The sequence below is a fragment of the Homalodisca vitripennis genome, chromosome 2 (genome assembly GCF_021130785.1).
Source record: "Homalodisca vitripennis isolate AUS2020 chromosome 2, UT_GWSS_2.1, whole genome shotgun sequence".
NCBI lineage: Eukaryota > Metazoa > Arthropoda > Insecta > Hemiptera > Cicadellidae > Homalodisca > Homalodisca vitripennis.
This window is the reverse complement of record NC_060208.1, coordinates 58742250-58757609: the sequence shown is the minus strand read 5'-3', so window position 1 is coordinate 58757609 and position 15360 is coordinate 58742250. Positions and strand designations below refer to the sequence as shown.

General features: G+C 30.3%; 1 protein-coding gene across 1 annotated transcript in view; it reads right to left on the bottom strand.

Moving 5' to 3' along the window:
- Positions 1-15360, bottom strand: part of LOC124354021 (fat-like cadherin-related tumor suppressor homolog) — a 120878-nt gene that overhangs the window by 46393 nt on the left and 59125 nt on the right. Inside the window, exons 19-24 of the mRNA XM_046804148.1 lie at positions 12293-12439; positions 12034-12205; positions 9047-9256; positions 8679-8915; positions 8414-8596; positions 6433-6624 (exon numbers count right to left, since the gene is read on the bottom strand). Coding sequence (XP_046660104.1) covers positions 6433-6624; positions 8414-8596; positions 8679-8915; positions 9047-9256; positions 12034-12205; positions 12293-12439 — 1141 coding nt within the window. The remainder of the gene's footprint in view (positions 1-6432; positions 6625-8413; positions 8597-8678; positions 8916-9046; positions 9257-12033; positions 12206-12292; positions 12440-15360) is intronic.

Sequence of the window (15360 nt, the reverse complement as noted above, 5' to 3'; positions counted from 1 at the left end):
GATCTTTATCGCGTCTTTTACTATATCTTCGAAGGCTTTTGAAACATCTTTACCGTTTTTTCTTTTGATAGCTCTTGACCAAGCATATTTTGAGAAAGTATCAATAACATTTAACATATACTTAAATCCATCATTTTGATCTGAATAGTTAGACATTATAACTAAATCTGCTGCCCATAAATCGTCAATTCCTAATGTTATAATTTTTCTCTTTTTAAACTTTTTTCGTACTGGTGCATGAATTTCTCGAGCTTCAATCTCTATCTCATCTTTAGTCTTAGATTCTTTCTTTACTTGTTTTTCATTTGGATTCTTTATAAATTTACTCTTATTTGTCTTACATTTTGAACATTTTGCTGCAATTCTATACAATCCGTTTTGAGTTTGAACGATTTTAGAATCTATATTTTTCGTTTTTTTCTTGCATTTGTGGCAGTGAATCAAATCATCTTCCATTTACATGTCAAAGTTTCCAAGTTTATTTAACTCATCTAATATATCAGATTTTGCTTCATTTTTATAGCCATAAGGTACTGTATCGATCTTATTTTCTAGAACGATTCTCTTATCATCTTTAGCGTTCAGTGCCAGCTTGTTTATGGTAACTGTGTACAATTCATGTTTATAGCTTTTTATTACAGTCATCTCCCTAAATTCTTCTTTATCTTCGAACAAACATCTCTTCAAGTTTTCGATATTTATTGTTTTATTTACAACGCTTCTCTTAATTCCTTTACACCTAACTGGGTTTTTATCTAGATATTTGTACGAGTACATCTTTGATCTTAAACCACAAAATTCTTCTAATATCTCGCTATTTAGTTCGTCTTTGAATTTCCCTATTACCTTCTTATTTTTAGTAGTGAAACATTCATGATCTTTTGGATAATCGCTCGTATCAAAGTCCTCTATATTTTCTTTAATAATTTTAAAAGGATCTCGTTTCAATTCTAGGAAATAACTGTCTGTATCCATGTAACACAGATTCAAATCTGGATCAAACTTCTTTAATTTGTTGTAATAAAACTCGTACATTAGCAATTTTGAGAGGTCGAGAACTGAAAATCCTATGTAAATCGGTTTGTTAAATTTAACCTTTTGTTTGTACATGTGACTCGCTATACAGTTGTCGTCAAAGATGTTAAAGCATTTGAAATTTGTTTTCTTAGCTTGTTTCATTGAAAATTCTTCATTTCCTAGTCTAATATCACATCTGTTTCTCACATTTTCCATAGATTTTCCAAAAACAGAGTTGTTCATCAGCTTGTAAAAATCTTTCTCAAAGTCGCTTGTAGCTTTGGTTCTCATACTAGTATTAAAATCAATGTAATCTTTCATAAAAGGCTTCTGATCGAATGCGATAACTCTATTCACATGTTTTAACACCATTCCTTGTTCCAGATAGAATTTCAAATTTCTCGAATGAACAACATATTCAGTTTTATCCAGTAGAGTTGTGCAAAGTTTGTTGTTATAATGTTCTGGAGCAAGAGGCAAATCTTTATGATTTTCATGTAAATTCTTCGGATATTCTAGATCGACTTCGAGAATATAGCCATAATCTTCGTCGCCAGTGAGTTCTAAAATTGTTTCTTGCCACTCTTCTTTTGTATACGTTTTAGGATCCATCCACTTGATATCACTAAACGGCAGTTTTTGCATAAGACCATAACCATAAAGATTATTGGCATCGACGTACAACAGATAGCTTTCTGGTTTTGTCTTATCAAAATCTTTTAAATATTTGTTATTTGCTTTCACATATCGTTTAATACACTGAGAAATGCCTCCGCGAATACCTTTTTCGATCATCAAATACATATTATAATCACTAATTAATTGTAATTCTATCTTCGTTAATTTTAACATTGCGTCCCATGCGAGACTGGGAGCTGTTAGATAGTGTGCCGGATCGAGTGTATAGCAATTCAAACAAATATTCCTAAAATTTTCAAAGATATCAGCGAGCAATAGAACATCTTGAATGTTATAGAGATCGGAGTAATTTCCTAGATTTTTTACTTTTAATTTGTTCCATACATTTAAGTAGTGTTGAAAATCTTTCTCAGATATGCTCTCGTCTGTCAAAAGTGAATAGAAATCTTGAATTCTCAATTCTTCTGTGTAATCAAGTTTTTCAATACTGTCGATAAATTCGTAAGGAAATATGCCTTTTCCAGATAGAATTTTAAAGATTTCTTCTTCGTCATTTGGTTGTCTATCTAGAATTGCGTTCAGACCATCTTGTATAAAATGATTTGTATGTTTGAAATCATCTTTTTTGAGGTTTTTAGCTAACTTTTCTATAGACGATGCCATAAATCTGAACGTGTCTACGAAAGAAAACTTGATGAACTTTCTTGGTTTATCATCTTCAAACTCATACCCATATCCTGAATTTACTGAATAATTTATATATTTTTCATCGGTGTTTGCGATCAAATCAACATTTCCATATTGTTTAGCCAATTCTTTTATGTACAAATGAGTGTCGTAACATGACATATTGTGGCAGAAAACTGGAATATTCTGAGGAAATTTGAGATTCAAGTTACAAGATAAATGAGCTGAACCTCTAAATTTACCTGTTAAATGACAATGATCTCGTACTTTTTTTCTTGTTTGATTATCAAAACCCTCACATTCACAAATATGGCAAAGATTTGAATTTTGATATGCAATTTCTTCTTCTTCGGTCAATTTCATAGGTATTTTATTCTTAGAATTATACTTTTTAGCTATGTATTTCGATAATTTATTAAGTTCTTCAAACAATTTTGCAGGAACATTTGGCAAATCTTCTTCATTTTTTGCTCGATAACATATCGGCTTGTACATACGATTGGTCACATTAGACACTAAGTATAGAGTAAAACCATATGGAATGTGCTTCTGAATCTTGGTTGTGATCGATTTTTGCGGATTGTTTTTGCATGTGGGAATCTTCTCTAATATGCTTTCAAAATCCATATAAATAACGTAAGGATGAGAAAATTTCTTTTGATAATTAGTAAATGATGTTGTTTGACCTGGAAACGGCATAATTGGCTTACAAACTTCGTGTTGCTTGCAAATTTCTAAATGATCTGTTAAATCTCCAGATTTGTAGAAATGGCTTAAACATCTTCTACAAAGAAATTTTTTATTTTTACACTTAGATAACTGAGAAAATACAAGTTTGTTTAAATCTGTTATCAAAACATAATGAGATTTGTCATCTTGTTTAACATACAATAAATCGATTTCTAACTCGGCATCATAAATTTCTGAAATTTGCAACGGAACAATATTGAGTTTTTCATCAAAACTATAGACATTTACAGACATTTTCGGATAATTATACTTTGCTTTACTGCTTCGTTTTTCAAATAATTGTATATCTTTTTAAGACATAGGATAGTCGAACCCAGAAAATATCTCGTCATTTACAAATTTTTCATATTGTTTTGCTCTGTCTACATGAGTTTCTGGTTTTTCAATAGCACATCGGATAGAATAAATAAAGCAATAATCATCTTTATTTTTGATATTTATACAAGCTTTCTTATCTTTGATTTTCTTTGGTAAATCGATATATGATCCTGCGTTCATAAATTCGTGTTTATTAAGGCTCAAAATCAGTTGTTTACAGCGTTTTAATGTCCATCCAGAACCTCGATTTGGATGATTTGTCTGTTCTCGATGTGTTAATTTATTAAATTGCTTAGTAATAAAGTCGTTTATGTCAAAGATTTCGTCTGCTTTTATAGTAAAGTACATTGGACAAGTTTGTGTTTCACCGTTCACTAAAGTACGTTCGTATTCGCATTCTAAAGAGAGATAGCCCTTCATATTTTTAACGGTTTCTTGAAATTTTTCGATTAAACTTTTAATTTCTGGACGCAAAATAGAAAGATATTTGTAAATTGACATGAAATTTTCATTTAAATTCGTTAAAATGTATTGCTTGAAAAGACCATGGATAGAGGATAAAACTTCGACATCAATGATATTTTCTGGTTTCTCATTAAGAGTTTTGTCAATTTCTTCGATAATTTCAGACTTAGTTTTATCGTTTGTTTCAATGGACAATTTCTCAGCGATTGATTGAATTTTTTCATCTTTAAATAGATTGAGATCTTTTTTACTTTCCTTAAAATTTTTCTTTAGTTCACGCAATTTTTCTATATTATACATGTTTTGGTGATCGGCAATTTGATTTTCTTTAGCCCAAGTCTTCAAATAATTTAGTTCTTTTTCATAAATATCTTTATTTTTCAGATGATTCTTTGACTTATAATGCCTGGTAAAATGATGTTTAAAAACATCTTTTTTGCAGTATGGGCACTCTATCTTTTTCCGCTCCATATTTAAAGAGCAAAAATTTGTAAACTAAAATTTTGAGAAGTGGTGATTTTTGACACAAATCAGCACAAATTGTAGTAAAACAGCTGTAGATTCTTCTATTTATTATAGAAAAATCTGTAAACTAAGACTTAAAATTATTGAAAAAATAGTATAGTTATAGTAATAAAAGTACTTTTATTACTATATTGGTTTGTAGGGGGTAATTTAAATTCTATAATACTATTTTTTCAATATTTTTTTCTTTAACTTTTCCAAGATTTTTCATTAAGATTTTAATATATTTACAACAGAATTTTCGAGAAATATCGTTCACATTATCAACTTTAAAGCTAAAATTCGCAATAATTAGAGAAATTCAGTAGATTTTCAGGATTTTTCAAAAAACTCTAGTATATGCACCTTAAGAGCTGTGGTTTTGACCCTAAAAACCGTGTTTTTAGGGTCAAAACCCCGGTTTTTTGTGTATTTTGGAAGTATAGTTTTGATTTTTCACCTTAAAAGTGTAGAAGTATTAATTTTTTTCTATGTAAATGGCGCTGTTACAAGAGTTGAATAAGGATGGTGATTTAAAGTTCAAAGAATACAAGAGATTAATAGAATTAGAAGAAAATAAGAAATACAAAATTTTGAATCTGGAGAAAATGAAAGATAAATTCGGGTTTACAATAATTGCCGAGTTGGAAGATTATAAAGTACACTTATCGAACAGATTTTTGACTGTTTTGGATGAAAAAAAGATTAAAGAATTGAATAAAAATGAAAAATTGCACTTGGTTGTTACTGGAAAGAAGACTATTAAAGATAAAGACTGTGTTACAATTAACTTTGTAGAATAAAGATTTCGAAGATTTCTGGATTTTTTCATTAAAATAGCTTAAGAAATTAGAAGCCTACAATGAACAGTAAACAGCTAAAGATTCGGTTATTTTCCATTCGTGGTTTCCTGTTAGATTTCTTAGATTTGTTTATGGTTCAATGGACAGTATTTTACATTCGTGGTTTCCTGTTAGATTTCTTAGATTTTTTTATTGTTCAATGGACAGTATTTTACATTGATTTTCTGACTGTCCCAAAAGTGGTCTAGGAACCCCTTACTGTTTGATTTTACAGATTCGTTTATTGTCCTTTAAACAGTATTTTCCCTTGATTTTCTGTCTGTCCCAAAAGTGGTCTAGAACCCTTACATTCATATCTACTCTTAGTTCCTCTAATACACTACATAAACGTCCATGTAACAAAGTATATGTCCAAGTATATGTTAGGTAAATAAAAAGTAAAAATTTAGACTCGAATTATCGAAATATTTAAAATCTAAATATTCCAAAAGCTGAATGACTTTATATTAGATAAATGTTTCTATAATGAAATTATACTATAAAGTAAAGGAGTTACTATGAAAAACCAGATATTTGTATTAGTCTATCCTTACAAAAGTAAAAATTCCTTAAGTAACATTTTGAAATGATTGCTCATATTAATCTTAGATGTTCTTTAAATTGCCTCCTATTAATATAATAATGAAGTCGTATTTTCTTATTTCATATCCAATAACATTTAAAACTATAATTTTCAATATAAAGGAAAACAAGTGCAGATCGTACTATTAGTGAAACATATTACACAATATTAATTAAACATATTGCAATGTCTATATTTACATTATGTTATATATTATAAATGTAACTACATACAATAAAAGAGTTATTTTCCTTCACTTAATGTAAGATTTTATTTAAGTTAAGTTGATACAATGGTAAACCATTTTTCGATGATGACATTATACCTATCGGAGCACAGACATTAAAATTTAAAACTTCATAGACAAATCTTAATTAAGATGTTGAGCTAGATAAACAACACCGAAATAACTCGAGAGTCATAAATAACAAATCTTTATATCAGGTAATAAAAAGTATCCAAAACACAATGAGCATTTCTTACAAAAAGAATTGAGATCAAACAAGTTGGGTACACGAGAGTTATTGAACTTAGGGTTTACATGATGTATCAGGCTACGGAATTCTATGTAGGATTCTATGTAATGTAAATTATTTGTTAATTATTAATTTTAAATGGCGTAGGTACCTGTATTTCTCTCCAACGCAAGTGCTCTTCTGACCTGTTCTTCTTGTGAGGTCATCCTGAAGTTTAACTGGTCTCCATCCTCATCCCGTACCAAGATTCTACCGACAAAGGTCCCTCTTGGAACAACTTGCGATATTTTGAGGCGTAAAGTAGGATCTATTAGCATAGGACTGTTGTCATTTCTGTTCAAAACTGGAAATAACAGACAACAAGTTTTACTTTCGTACCATAATTTATTAAAAATATTTGAAAATTAGTTGCTATTCACAAATACACCCCACTGTGACCTACCTTTCTGCTCATATATAAATAGAAGGCTGTACAAAAGCACTATATAATCTGTTATGTGGAGTTTCCATATGCACCCATGACGCATTTCTACTGTCAAATTTCTATCCCAGAAAAGATAATGAAATATATTTTAACAACAAAATCAAATAATATATATGTAACACACAAAATAGTTCTTTAAAAAATGATTGTAATAACTTTTGTGTAAAACGTGAAGTTTAGGTGAGTTAACTGTTATAAATGTTACTTAAATTTAATGAATTGAACACGTTTCCTTGTTTATTCCTAATCAAAATAACCTCCCCGATGCTACTAAGCATTATTTCCATAAAAGTTTCGTGTTTTAAACATTACTTAAAATTGTATATTCATATATATATATATATATATATATATATATATATATATATATATATATATATTCTTGTGTGCGTGTGTATGTCATTGAACTCCTGTTAAAGAAACAGGAATTTTCCGGATACTTGCTATCGTTCAGTGATACAAAAAGTCGGTAACACTACGTATCGAGATCTGCAATCTGATCTCTTCTTTAGGCAAATATTACACATAACACACCTAAAACATAATTACAAACTAGGTTAAAATAAACAAAACATACCAGAGCGTTGTGACACGCATCAGTCAGGAATCACAACCACGAGGTTGTGTGTCAACTTCAATAACTCTAAAACATGCACTTATTAAAAAAACGCACAAAAACACAACACAACACTACTATTATTTAAACTGAACTCCAGAATACCTGAGTACCAAAAAATCAAACCGTCCATAATTCAATTTATGAATATGAGCAATATGGTCATAATAAAGTAATTTTTTATTAAACGTTATTTAACGATTGTGTAATTGTAAAATTAAATTGATATTTTGCCATGCCTTAAATATTACAACTTTCACAACACATTATTTTATTTTTGTTACCATAACTGAAAATTGTATTTACAAATCTTAATCCTAATAATATTATAAATGTAAAAGTGACTTTGTTTAACATGCATAAACTATCTAACTGATTGCGCTGAAAATTGACAAGGACATTCTTAGGGTTCCTTGGGTAAATATATTCTTATTCTTGTTTCTAAAATCCCTTCGCATATTCCCCGCTAGTCTTTAAAGTGGCAACAAAATTCCACCTTGTTTTCTAAAGTTGTGAAATATGAATTAATCGAGTGTTTCTAATTTAATTAACTGTTCTGTGTAAACATGGTTTATTATTTACAATTTGTTTACATTTATATTGAGTACAAATATTTTAAAGCCGTTTTAGATATTAGGATTAGGTAAATACAAAATATCCAAAAATATAGTTAGAATTTGACACCGAAGTCTCTCTGTGAAGCAGTCAGATTTCGCTGGACTGTGCTATTAAACTAATATACTAATTCTTGCTCTCAATGTTCTAAAGTATTAACAATTTTCTAAGCTGTAAATTTTTATCAAATATTAAGTATTAGATCTTAAAGACAATGTTGATACCTAACAAAATACAAATGCCATAAATAAAATTCTTTTACGCATTTTCTTGATCGTGGCAAACTCAAAACTGGCGTCGATAATATCTCGAACCAATAGTAGTTATACACGTGCAACGCCTACTAAATTGCGTGCAAAGGAGTGGGTAACTGCTAGATCTATTTTATATTTTGTTACACATAGGCCTTAATATTACCTTGAACCATAACATAAACAAATGAAGTCAATTGTGGAACCCCACTGTCTGTAGCATAGATTGTGAGATGATGTAAACTACAACTCTCGTAGTCCAAGTTCTGCTGTAGGAAGACAGTACCATTCTTGTTGTCTATTTTAAAGTATTGGCTGTCCATCGAATAGTGTATCTCTGCGTTTACGCCTGTAAATGGACCCATAAAAAATCACTCAATCGATTGAAAGTATAAATGTTAATATTTTCGTGCAGTGAAAATTTAACTTACCCTGATCTCTGTCTATAGCGGTTACTCTTGACACCATTGTCCCAACCTCAGTATCCTCTGATACCTGAACCTGGTAGCTCTCCTGGAGAAACTCTGGGGGGCAGTCATTAATGTCTGTGACCTCTAGTAGAAGCAAGGTGTCAGCCGAGAGCCTGGTAACAGCATCAGTTGCACGAACTGTAAGAGAATACAGAGCCGTGCTTTCTCTGTCCAGTTCACTGAGCACTTGTAAAACACCTGAAAGTCAACATTTAAGCGGTTATTAATTCAATAAATAATTAGATTTAACTTGTATGTCAACTTTATCAAAGATATTTTATATTGTTTCCTTCTAAGCAATGTATTGTAATACATGAAACATCACGTACCTGTGGAGTGATGTAGGAGGAAGTTGTTTGAGTTAACCAATTGATACACGACTCTATTGACGCCTGCAGCCTTGAAAGAGACCGGAACTGCTGATAACAAAGGGGCCGACTCGACTATTTGTGCTTTGTACACCATCCGCTCCCACAGAGGCGCTTGAGCGTTGATCATCAGAACTGTCAAAGTGGTAGAAGCGGAACATGGAACTATACCTGAGGATACAATTAGATGCTTTATAATTACAACTTGATATTTATTACCTTTCATGTTAGATGACAGGTATTGTGGATGTAATAATTGAACCTTGTCAGAGTAAATGTAGGATACGTTTATCAACCATGTTAACAATATTGATTTAAAGGTCAGGCAACAATGGTATTATTTGCATTATTTAAGTTATTTCCTATAAAATAACAATCCTTAAACAGTTAAATTGTGGTGTTCAACAATTTCTGTATTCAACTACCTCAGAAACAACAAAATAGGCAGGGGACAACAATTGCAGCCATTTTATAAATTCAATATTTATAATAATTAAGAGTATTTAAGAGTTTCCGGACATCAACCAATTAGGTGAAGAAATTTTTGAAGATTGTAACTAATAGAGGTAAGACAATCTAAGTGTTTCAAGAAGTAAAATAGTTTTTGCTAAAAGTTAAAATAGAATAAAAAAATTTTACGTAACGTTTTTATAACTATAGTCTCACATAAATTAAATAAAACTTTCACTGGAGTAGACGTAAGTGCAACTTATTAATTATGGATTTTACCATTTTAATAGAAATAAGTAACCTTCATTTTAGCTTTTGAATAACATGAAAATATTTTAATACAACTCTTATGTTGTATTTAAACGTATATTTTTCTTTTAACCAATAATATAAGTTATTTATGCAAACGCCCCAACAATAAAATTGCAACATAATATACTCTGAAGTCAAAGCTTCATAAACATAGACAGGATGACAGAAAATTAGTTTAATGTCAAATATAGAGCCATATCAGGAGGCAATCAATCTGTATATGACATCCAATGCTCTCCTTCATCACTAATTCTCAACCTGACCGAAAGTAGTCGTTTTATGACGGAAATAGACATTGTATACTTTCACCATGAGGCCAATAAGGCTAGTCTAAGCTAGTATGGCTTCAGAAATACATTAGACTAGAAACCAATTGCTATGTATTTAAGTGTATGCTTTGTCACCTTCAAAGAATTTTATATTTATACGTATATTTTGTAACCAGGGTAACAACGCTACCATGATAACAAAAATAGCATAGAATAGAAGTACATTACAATTACCAGAAGAAACCGTGTTTTACCAAAAGTAGTCGTTTTAGACGAACTCATTATCTATTATCTCAGTCGGGACAACCACAAAAATGTTACTAAGCCATCGGAAATAAATTATTTTTGGAAAGAAATAGACTTTTAAGACCAGTTTTCTCGATAGGAATAATAATGCAAACGCTATTATAATGCCGGAAATGCAATATAGGCTACTTTAATATGTTACGTTTAGGTATACACTCTGTGACCGTAGAAAACTTTTCAAACCTATATATTTAGATAATTATTTTCTTGATCTTGGCAACGAGCAAAACTTTACTACATGGCTGGAGAATTATACTTGAAATATAATTGGTGTTATTCTAACCAGAAATGCCTATATACTCAATAATCCAGAAATAAAAATCAGTCGCAGTTCGTTTGTCTGTAAACCTCTTCACAATTAACACGTAAATAATGCGTACCTGAAACAAGAGTACTCCCGATTTAATATTATTATAGGACTCCAACATATTACATCGCAAGTCTTAGAATCTTTATTAAATCATTATTACAGTCTTAGTAATCATAACCTATGGTCTAAAGTAGTATAAGTGTCGTTGTAACTGTTGGACCTATTCATTCAAATATTGTGAAATATTGCTAAGATATAGTGTAGGCCTATAGTATGTATTTGCACTTATAAAAACAGGTTCATTCTCCGAACTCAGAGCCCACAACATTGATCTTTAAACTTAAAGTGCAATTATTCTGAACTGTATATGGAGACTAGAATATCTTTCAATGACCCATTACTTATATTCAGGAGTGTTTACTAAGCCATTTAAAAAGAACATTCACAACTTTTATTTATTGAGAAATCACGTACAATGCCGAGGGATTCTTTAGGTCCAGATGAAATTTCTACAGTTTTCCGATTATCATTGGAAAGAAACAAATATTTTAAGTAATCATGGCTAAGGTACTTCCAGGAACTGATTGCAAACAGTTGTTAGGCTGTACGGACACATATATAAACTATTGGCAAATGAGGAGGATGGTCTTTGTCTTTTGTACGAATCCAATCAATAAATATTTCGATACAATATTGTTACAAACACATACTTGTGAAATTAATATGTATAACTATAAATATTATTTATTCCATCCCTCAGTAAATGACCATTATTAATTCCATGGCGTTATTATTGAAAAAAACATTTTTAATTTATAACATGTTAGTGAAATCTAAACATGCAAAAACTAACATTAAAACATTTATAATTATATAGAAAACTCTTGTATGGAAAGACAATGATGTTAATTAAAAGTTTAAATTAAATCCTAATAAAGCTCCAGCTCAAATTTTACGGCACTAATCGAAAACACTAATCACCACGTGGCGTGAAGTTGTGAAAATTCTCCGTGGAATATTAAAGGCAAACACATTACTGTGTGGTAATGAAAGGTTTTCAATTACCTTCCATACAGTCAGCGTCTGGCAGACCTCCATCCCACCATCCTCTATTGTTGTCGGAGGATATTGGTTTTCCATTATGGAGGCAAAGGAAATCTGGTCATTATTCTCCGACCTATATCGGCCTTTACTTGCCTTAGAGGCTAATGATGTGTCTTATAAAAGGGTTTATCCGTAAGCAATTTCCTGTCTAGAAGGAAGATGGTTAGTTTTAAAAAGAAGAAATATGTTTAACATACCTCCATCCGTAGCTGTTACTAAAACATGTGTCTCTTGTCTGTTGTAAACTGAGAGACTCTTTAACCGGATCTCACCGGACTTCCGGCCCACCCGGAACAGGTCTAATCCTGTTTGGTCCAGTTCGTACCGAACTTCCCCATTATCTCCTGTATCCATGTCCTTAGCTACAACCTGTGAAAGTGATATCGGTGATGTAGTAATGTGTTCAGATTGGAATCTTCGTAAAATTTCATAATCAAAAACTACACCCTTACTAACCTTAAATACAAAGTCTCCCTTAGTAGCGTTCGTTGTCAAAGTTGCTCGGTAGGGAAGGTTGAGGAAATAGGGACAATTGTCGTTGGCATCCAAGACGGAGATGTTTACCTCAGTATATGCCGTCAGTTTGCGGTCCATTGAATATGCCTATAAATTGGATTTTTATGAGTGAATAACGCAACACAAACAAGGCTCACTAACCTAAACAGTAATTTATTGTGTAATATATACAATAAATTTAATTTTGTTAATACAAATTTAAAGTAGTTTAAAATAATATTTTATTGGTAGGTGGCTGAAAATAACCGTTAGTTACTATAGTAGGTACTAAATAACATCATAATTCAATATTTTCTGTTAACAGATTTAAAGTTATACCAGAACCAGTATCCTGAATAAAAAAATTATTATTACTATATAACACTGTATAGTAGATATTTTATAATAGTGATACCTATGTTAATATAAAATGTAATTTTAATAATATTGGCAAATGTATCTCTTTATAAAAAGATAATGTTTGGCGTTGTTTTAAAATATTTTAAGAGACAACAAGACCAAAATACGATAAAGTAAACATTTTATTTTTATTTCTTTATGAAATAGGAACACATAACCAAAATTTTTACATATAATACATTAATGAAAAATATATCTAAGTGCACACAATAACTTTAAACAAAATATTGCCAAGTACGAAATTTTGAAATAGCATCAGTATGTTGTTATGAAACAAAATGAAATAAATAGTAACAAAAAAATACACATTATTATTGTGAAAGATAGACTTTCTAAAGCAGTTATAAATCAAATACAAACTTGCTATGGTTTGGCTATAAGGATAAATACTCATAGTGTAGAGACAGCATGGCAAGACATTTGGGCCATGTACTATTTTAAGCTGTAAGCATATGGTCTTTGAAAAGTTAGGCATATAAATTAGAAAAAATACAATCAGCAATAAAAAATGAATAAACGCAGAATTCTGGTTTCCAAACGCAAACTCGTCAGACATTAAAAACTAGCAAGACGTAATGAAAGAAAAATTAAAAAAAAATTGGAGAACACTGAAGAAGACCCTGATGTGTGCATTTATTTCTTTAACCTGCCTTTTTTAAACTATGTTTTAGATTGTGATTCTAAAATTACTTATTTACAATGATCGAAATAAGAATACATATAAACTATTAAAGCGTAGAAAAGTTAGTAAAATAATTTTTATTATAAAATCGTCTGAAAAATAGATATCTTCTTTGTTTGGAAGATGTATTTCACCTGATTTGGCTCGAACATCCGCTCTGACTTTGTTAAAAGAAATTAAAGAATTGTTGACGGTAAATAAGCTGACCTTGAATGTAGAAAAAATACAGGAGATATTTACCTGCATAAAATCTAGGAAACCCAAAAATGTCATGGCTGTCACCAATACTGACGAACACCAACATTATATATATATATATATATATATATATATATATATATATATATATATATATATATAAGTAGATATGAATGTGAGGGTTCTAGCTCACTTTTGGGACAGTCAGAAAATCAACGTAAAATACTGTTTAAAGGACAATAAACTAATCTGTAACTCACGAATGAAAAATTAACCGAATCTATAGCTGTTTTACTGTTCAATGTTTGCTTCTACATTTATAAGCTGTTTTAATGAAAAAATCCAGAAATCTTAATGAAAAATCTATAAACGGAAATAATGAAATTTGCTAACATTCGCTCAACAGAAAATAAGACGATTTTTACTGAATTTCTTTAATATCGTTCTTAATCACATCATAGGCTAAAAATTTCTCAGAAACCACAACCACATAACAAATCGCGTTTGTAACAGCATTTTGAAAATCCATATTGATAGTTATATCGTTCTTTGAACTAGAAATATTTGTCAAACTCTTTGTTGTATCAATGACATAAATGGGTCTATTTCCTATAAATTCTTTGGGGTTGTAATACATTTCCATATTTTTGTAGTAAACTTTCTTAAAATCTTGATACATCTGATACATGATTCTGAAAAGACCACCGGAAATGTTTAAATTTTGTAATTCATCTGGATAATAAGAACCGTTCAATTTTACTCTGATATTTTTTACATCCAAACTATCAAACTTTGAAGGATTTTTTTCTTGATTATTCTGTCTATCTGTTTGAAAACCAATGATAACGAACTTGGGATTGAAGATATTTCTATAAATATTTGTGATATCGAACGAATAAGTTGTTCCGGAAATACCTTTTTGTTCAATACATTGCCAATCTAGAAAATTAAACGTGATGTTTTGAGATTTTATAATTTGATCAATCAACCTAATTTTACTCGTGGTTTTGTAATCAATCATCGGAACTCTAATGAAAAACTCGTTAATTGTAATTTTGCCATCAACAGGCATAACATTTCCAGTTGCAGTCTTCAGAATCACATCATCGTCTTCTGCTCTTATAAAACTTAGATAAAATCCTCCTTTATAGATCGGAATAGTAACATTTTCAAAAAATCCTAAGCCGAAATGTGCTAAATCACCGACCGCTTCAAATTGTCCAAATTTAAAAGTTGATTCAAAACTGTTTGAAAATACATCACTTTTGGAATAACAAATAGTTCCTTTAATTGTGCTTAATTGGCCACAGTTTTCGACTTCTTCTATCAATTTATTGTGTTTTCTTACTTCAATCTTAGAAAATAAAAACGGTATAAAATTATCGATTAATCTAACATTATCAGTTCCAAGATATGCTTGACCATCTTGTTTTGTTAAAGTTCCAGAAATATAAAACTGGAAGTTAGACGAGCAAAAGTTATCTCCAAAATCAATATTAAACTCAGTTCTTTTATTCGGTTCATTCAAATGTTGTTTACTAATTGGATAGAAATTTTTAAACTCCGCCCTTTCAATATCACTAGCATACTTTCTGTAGTCCACCATTTAATAAGAGAAAATTTAGAAATTTTAAACATCGTGTATCATTTTTTCATCGATCTAATGTACGTTTTTATAAGAAAAGATATAAATTAGAGTCATTTTTAATGATCTACTTCGTCATATTCA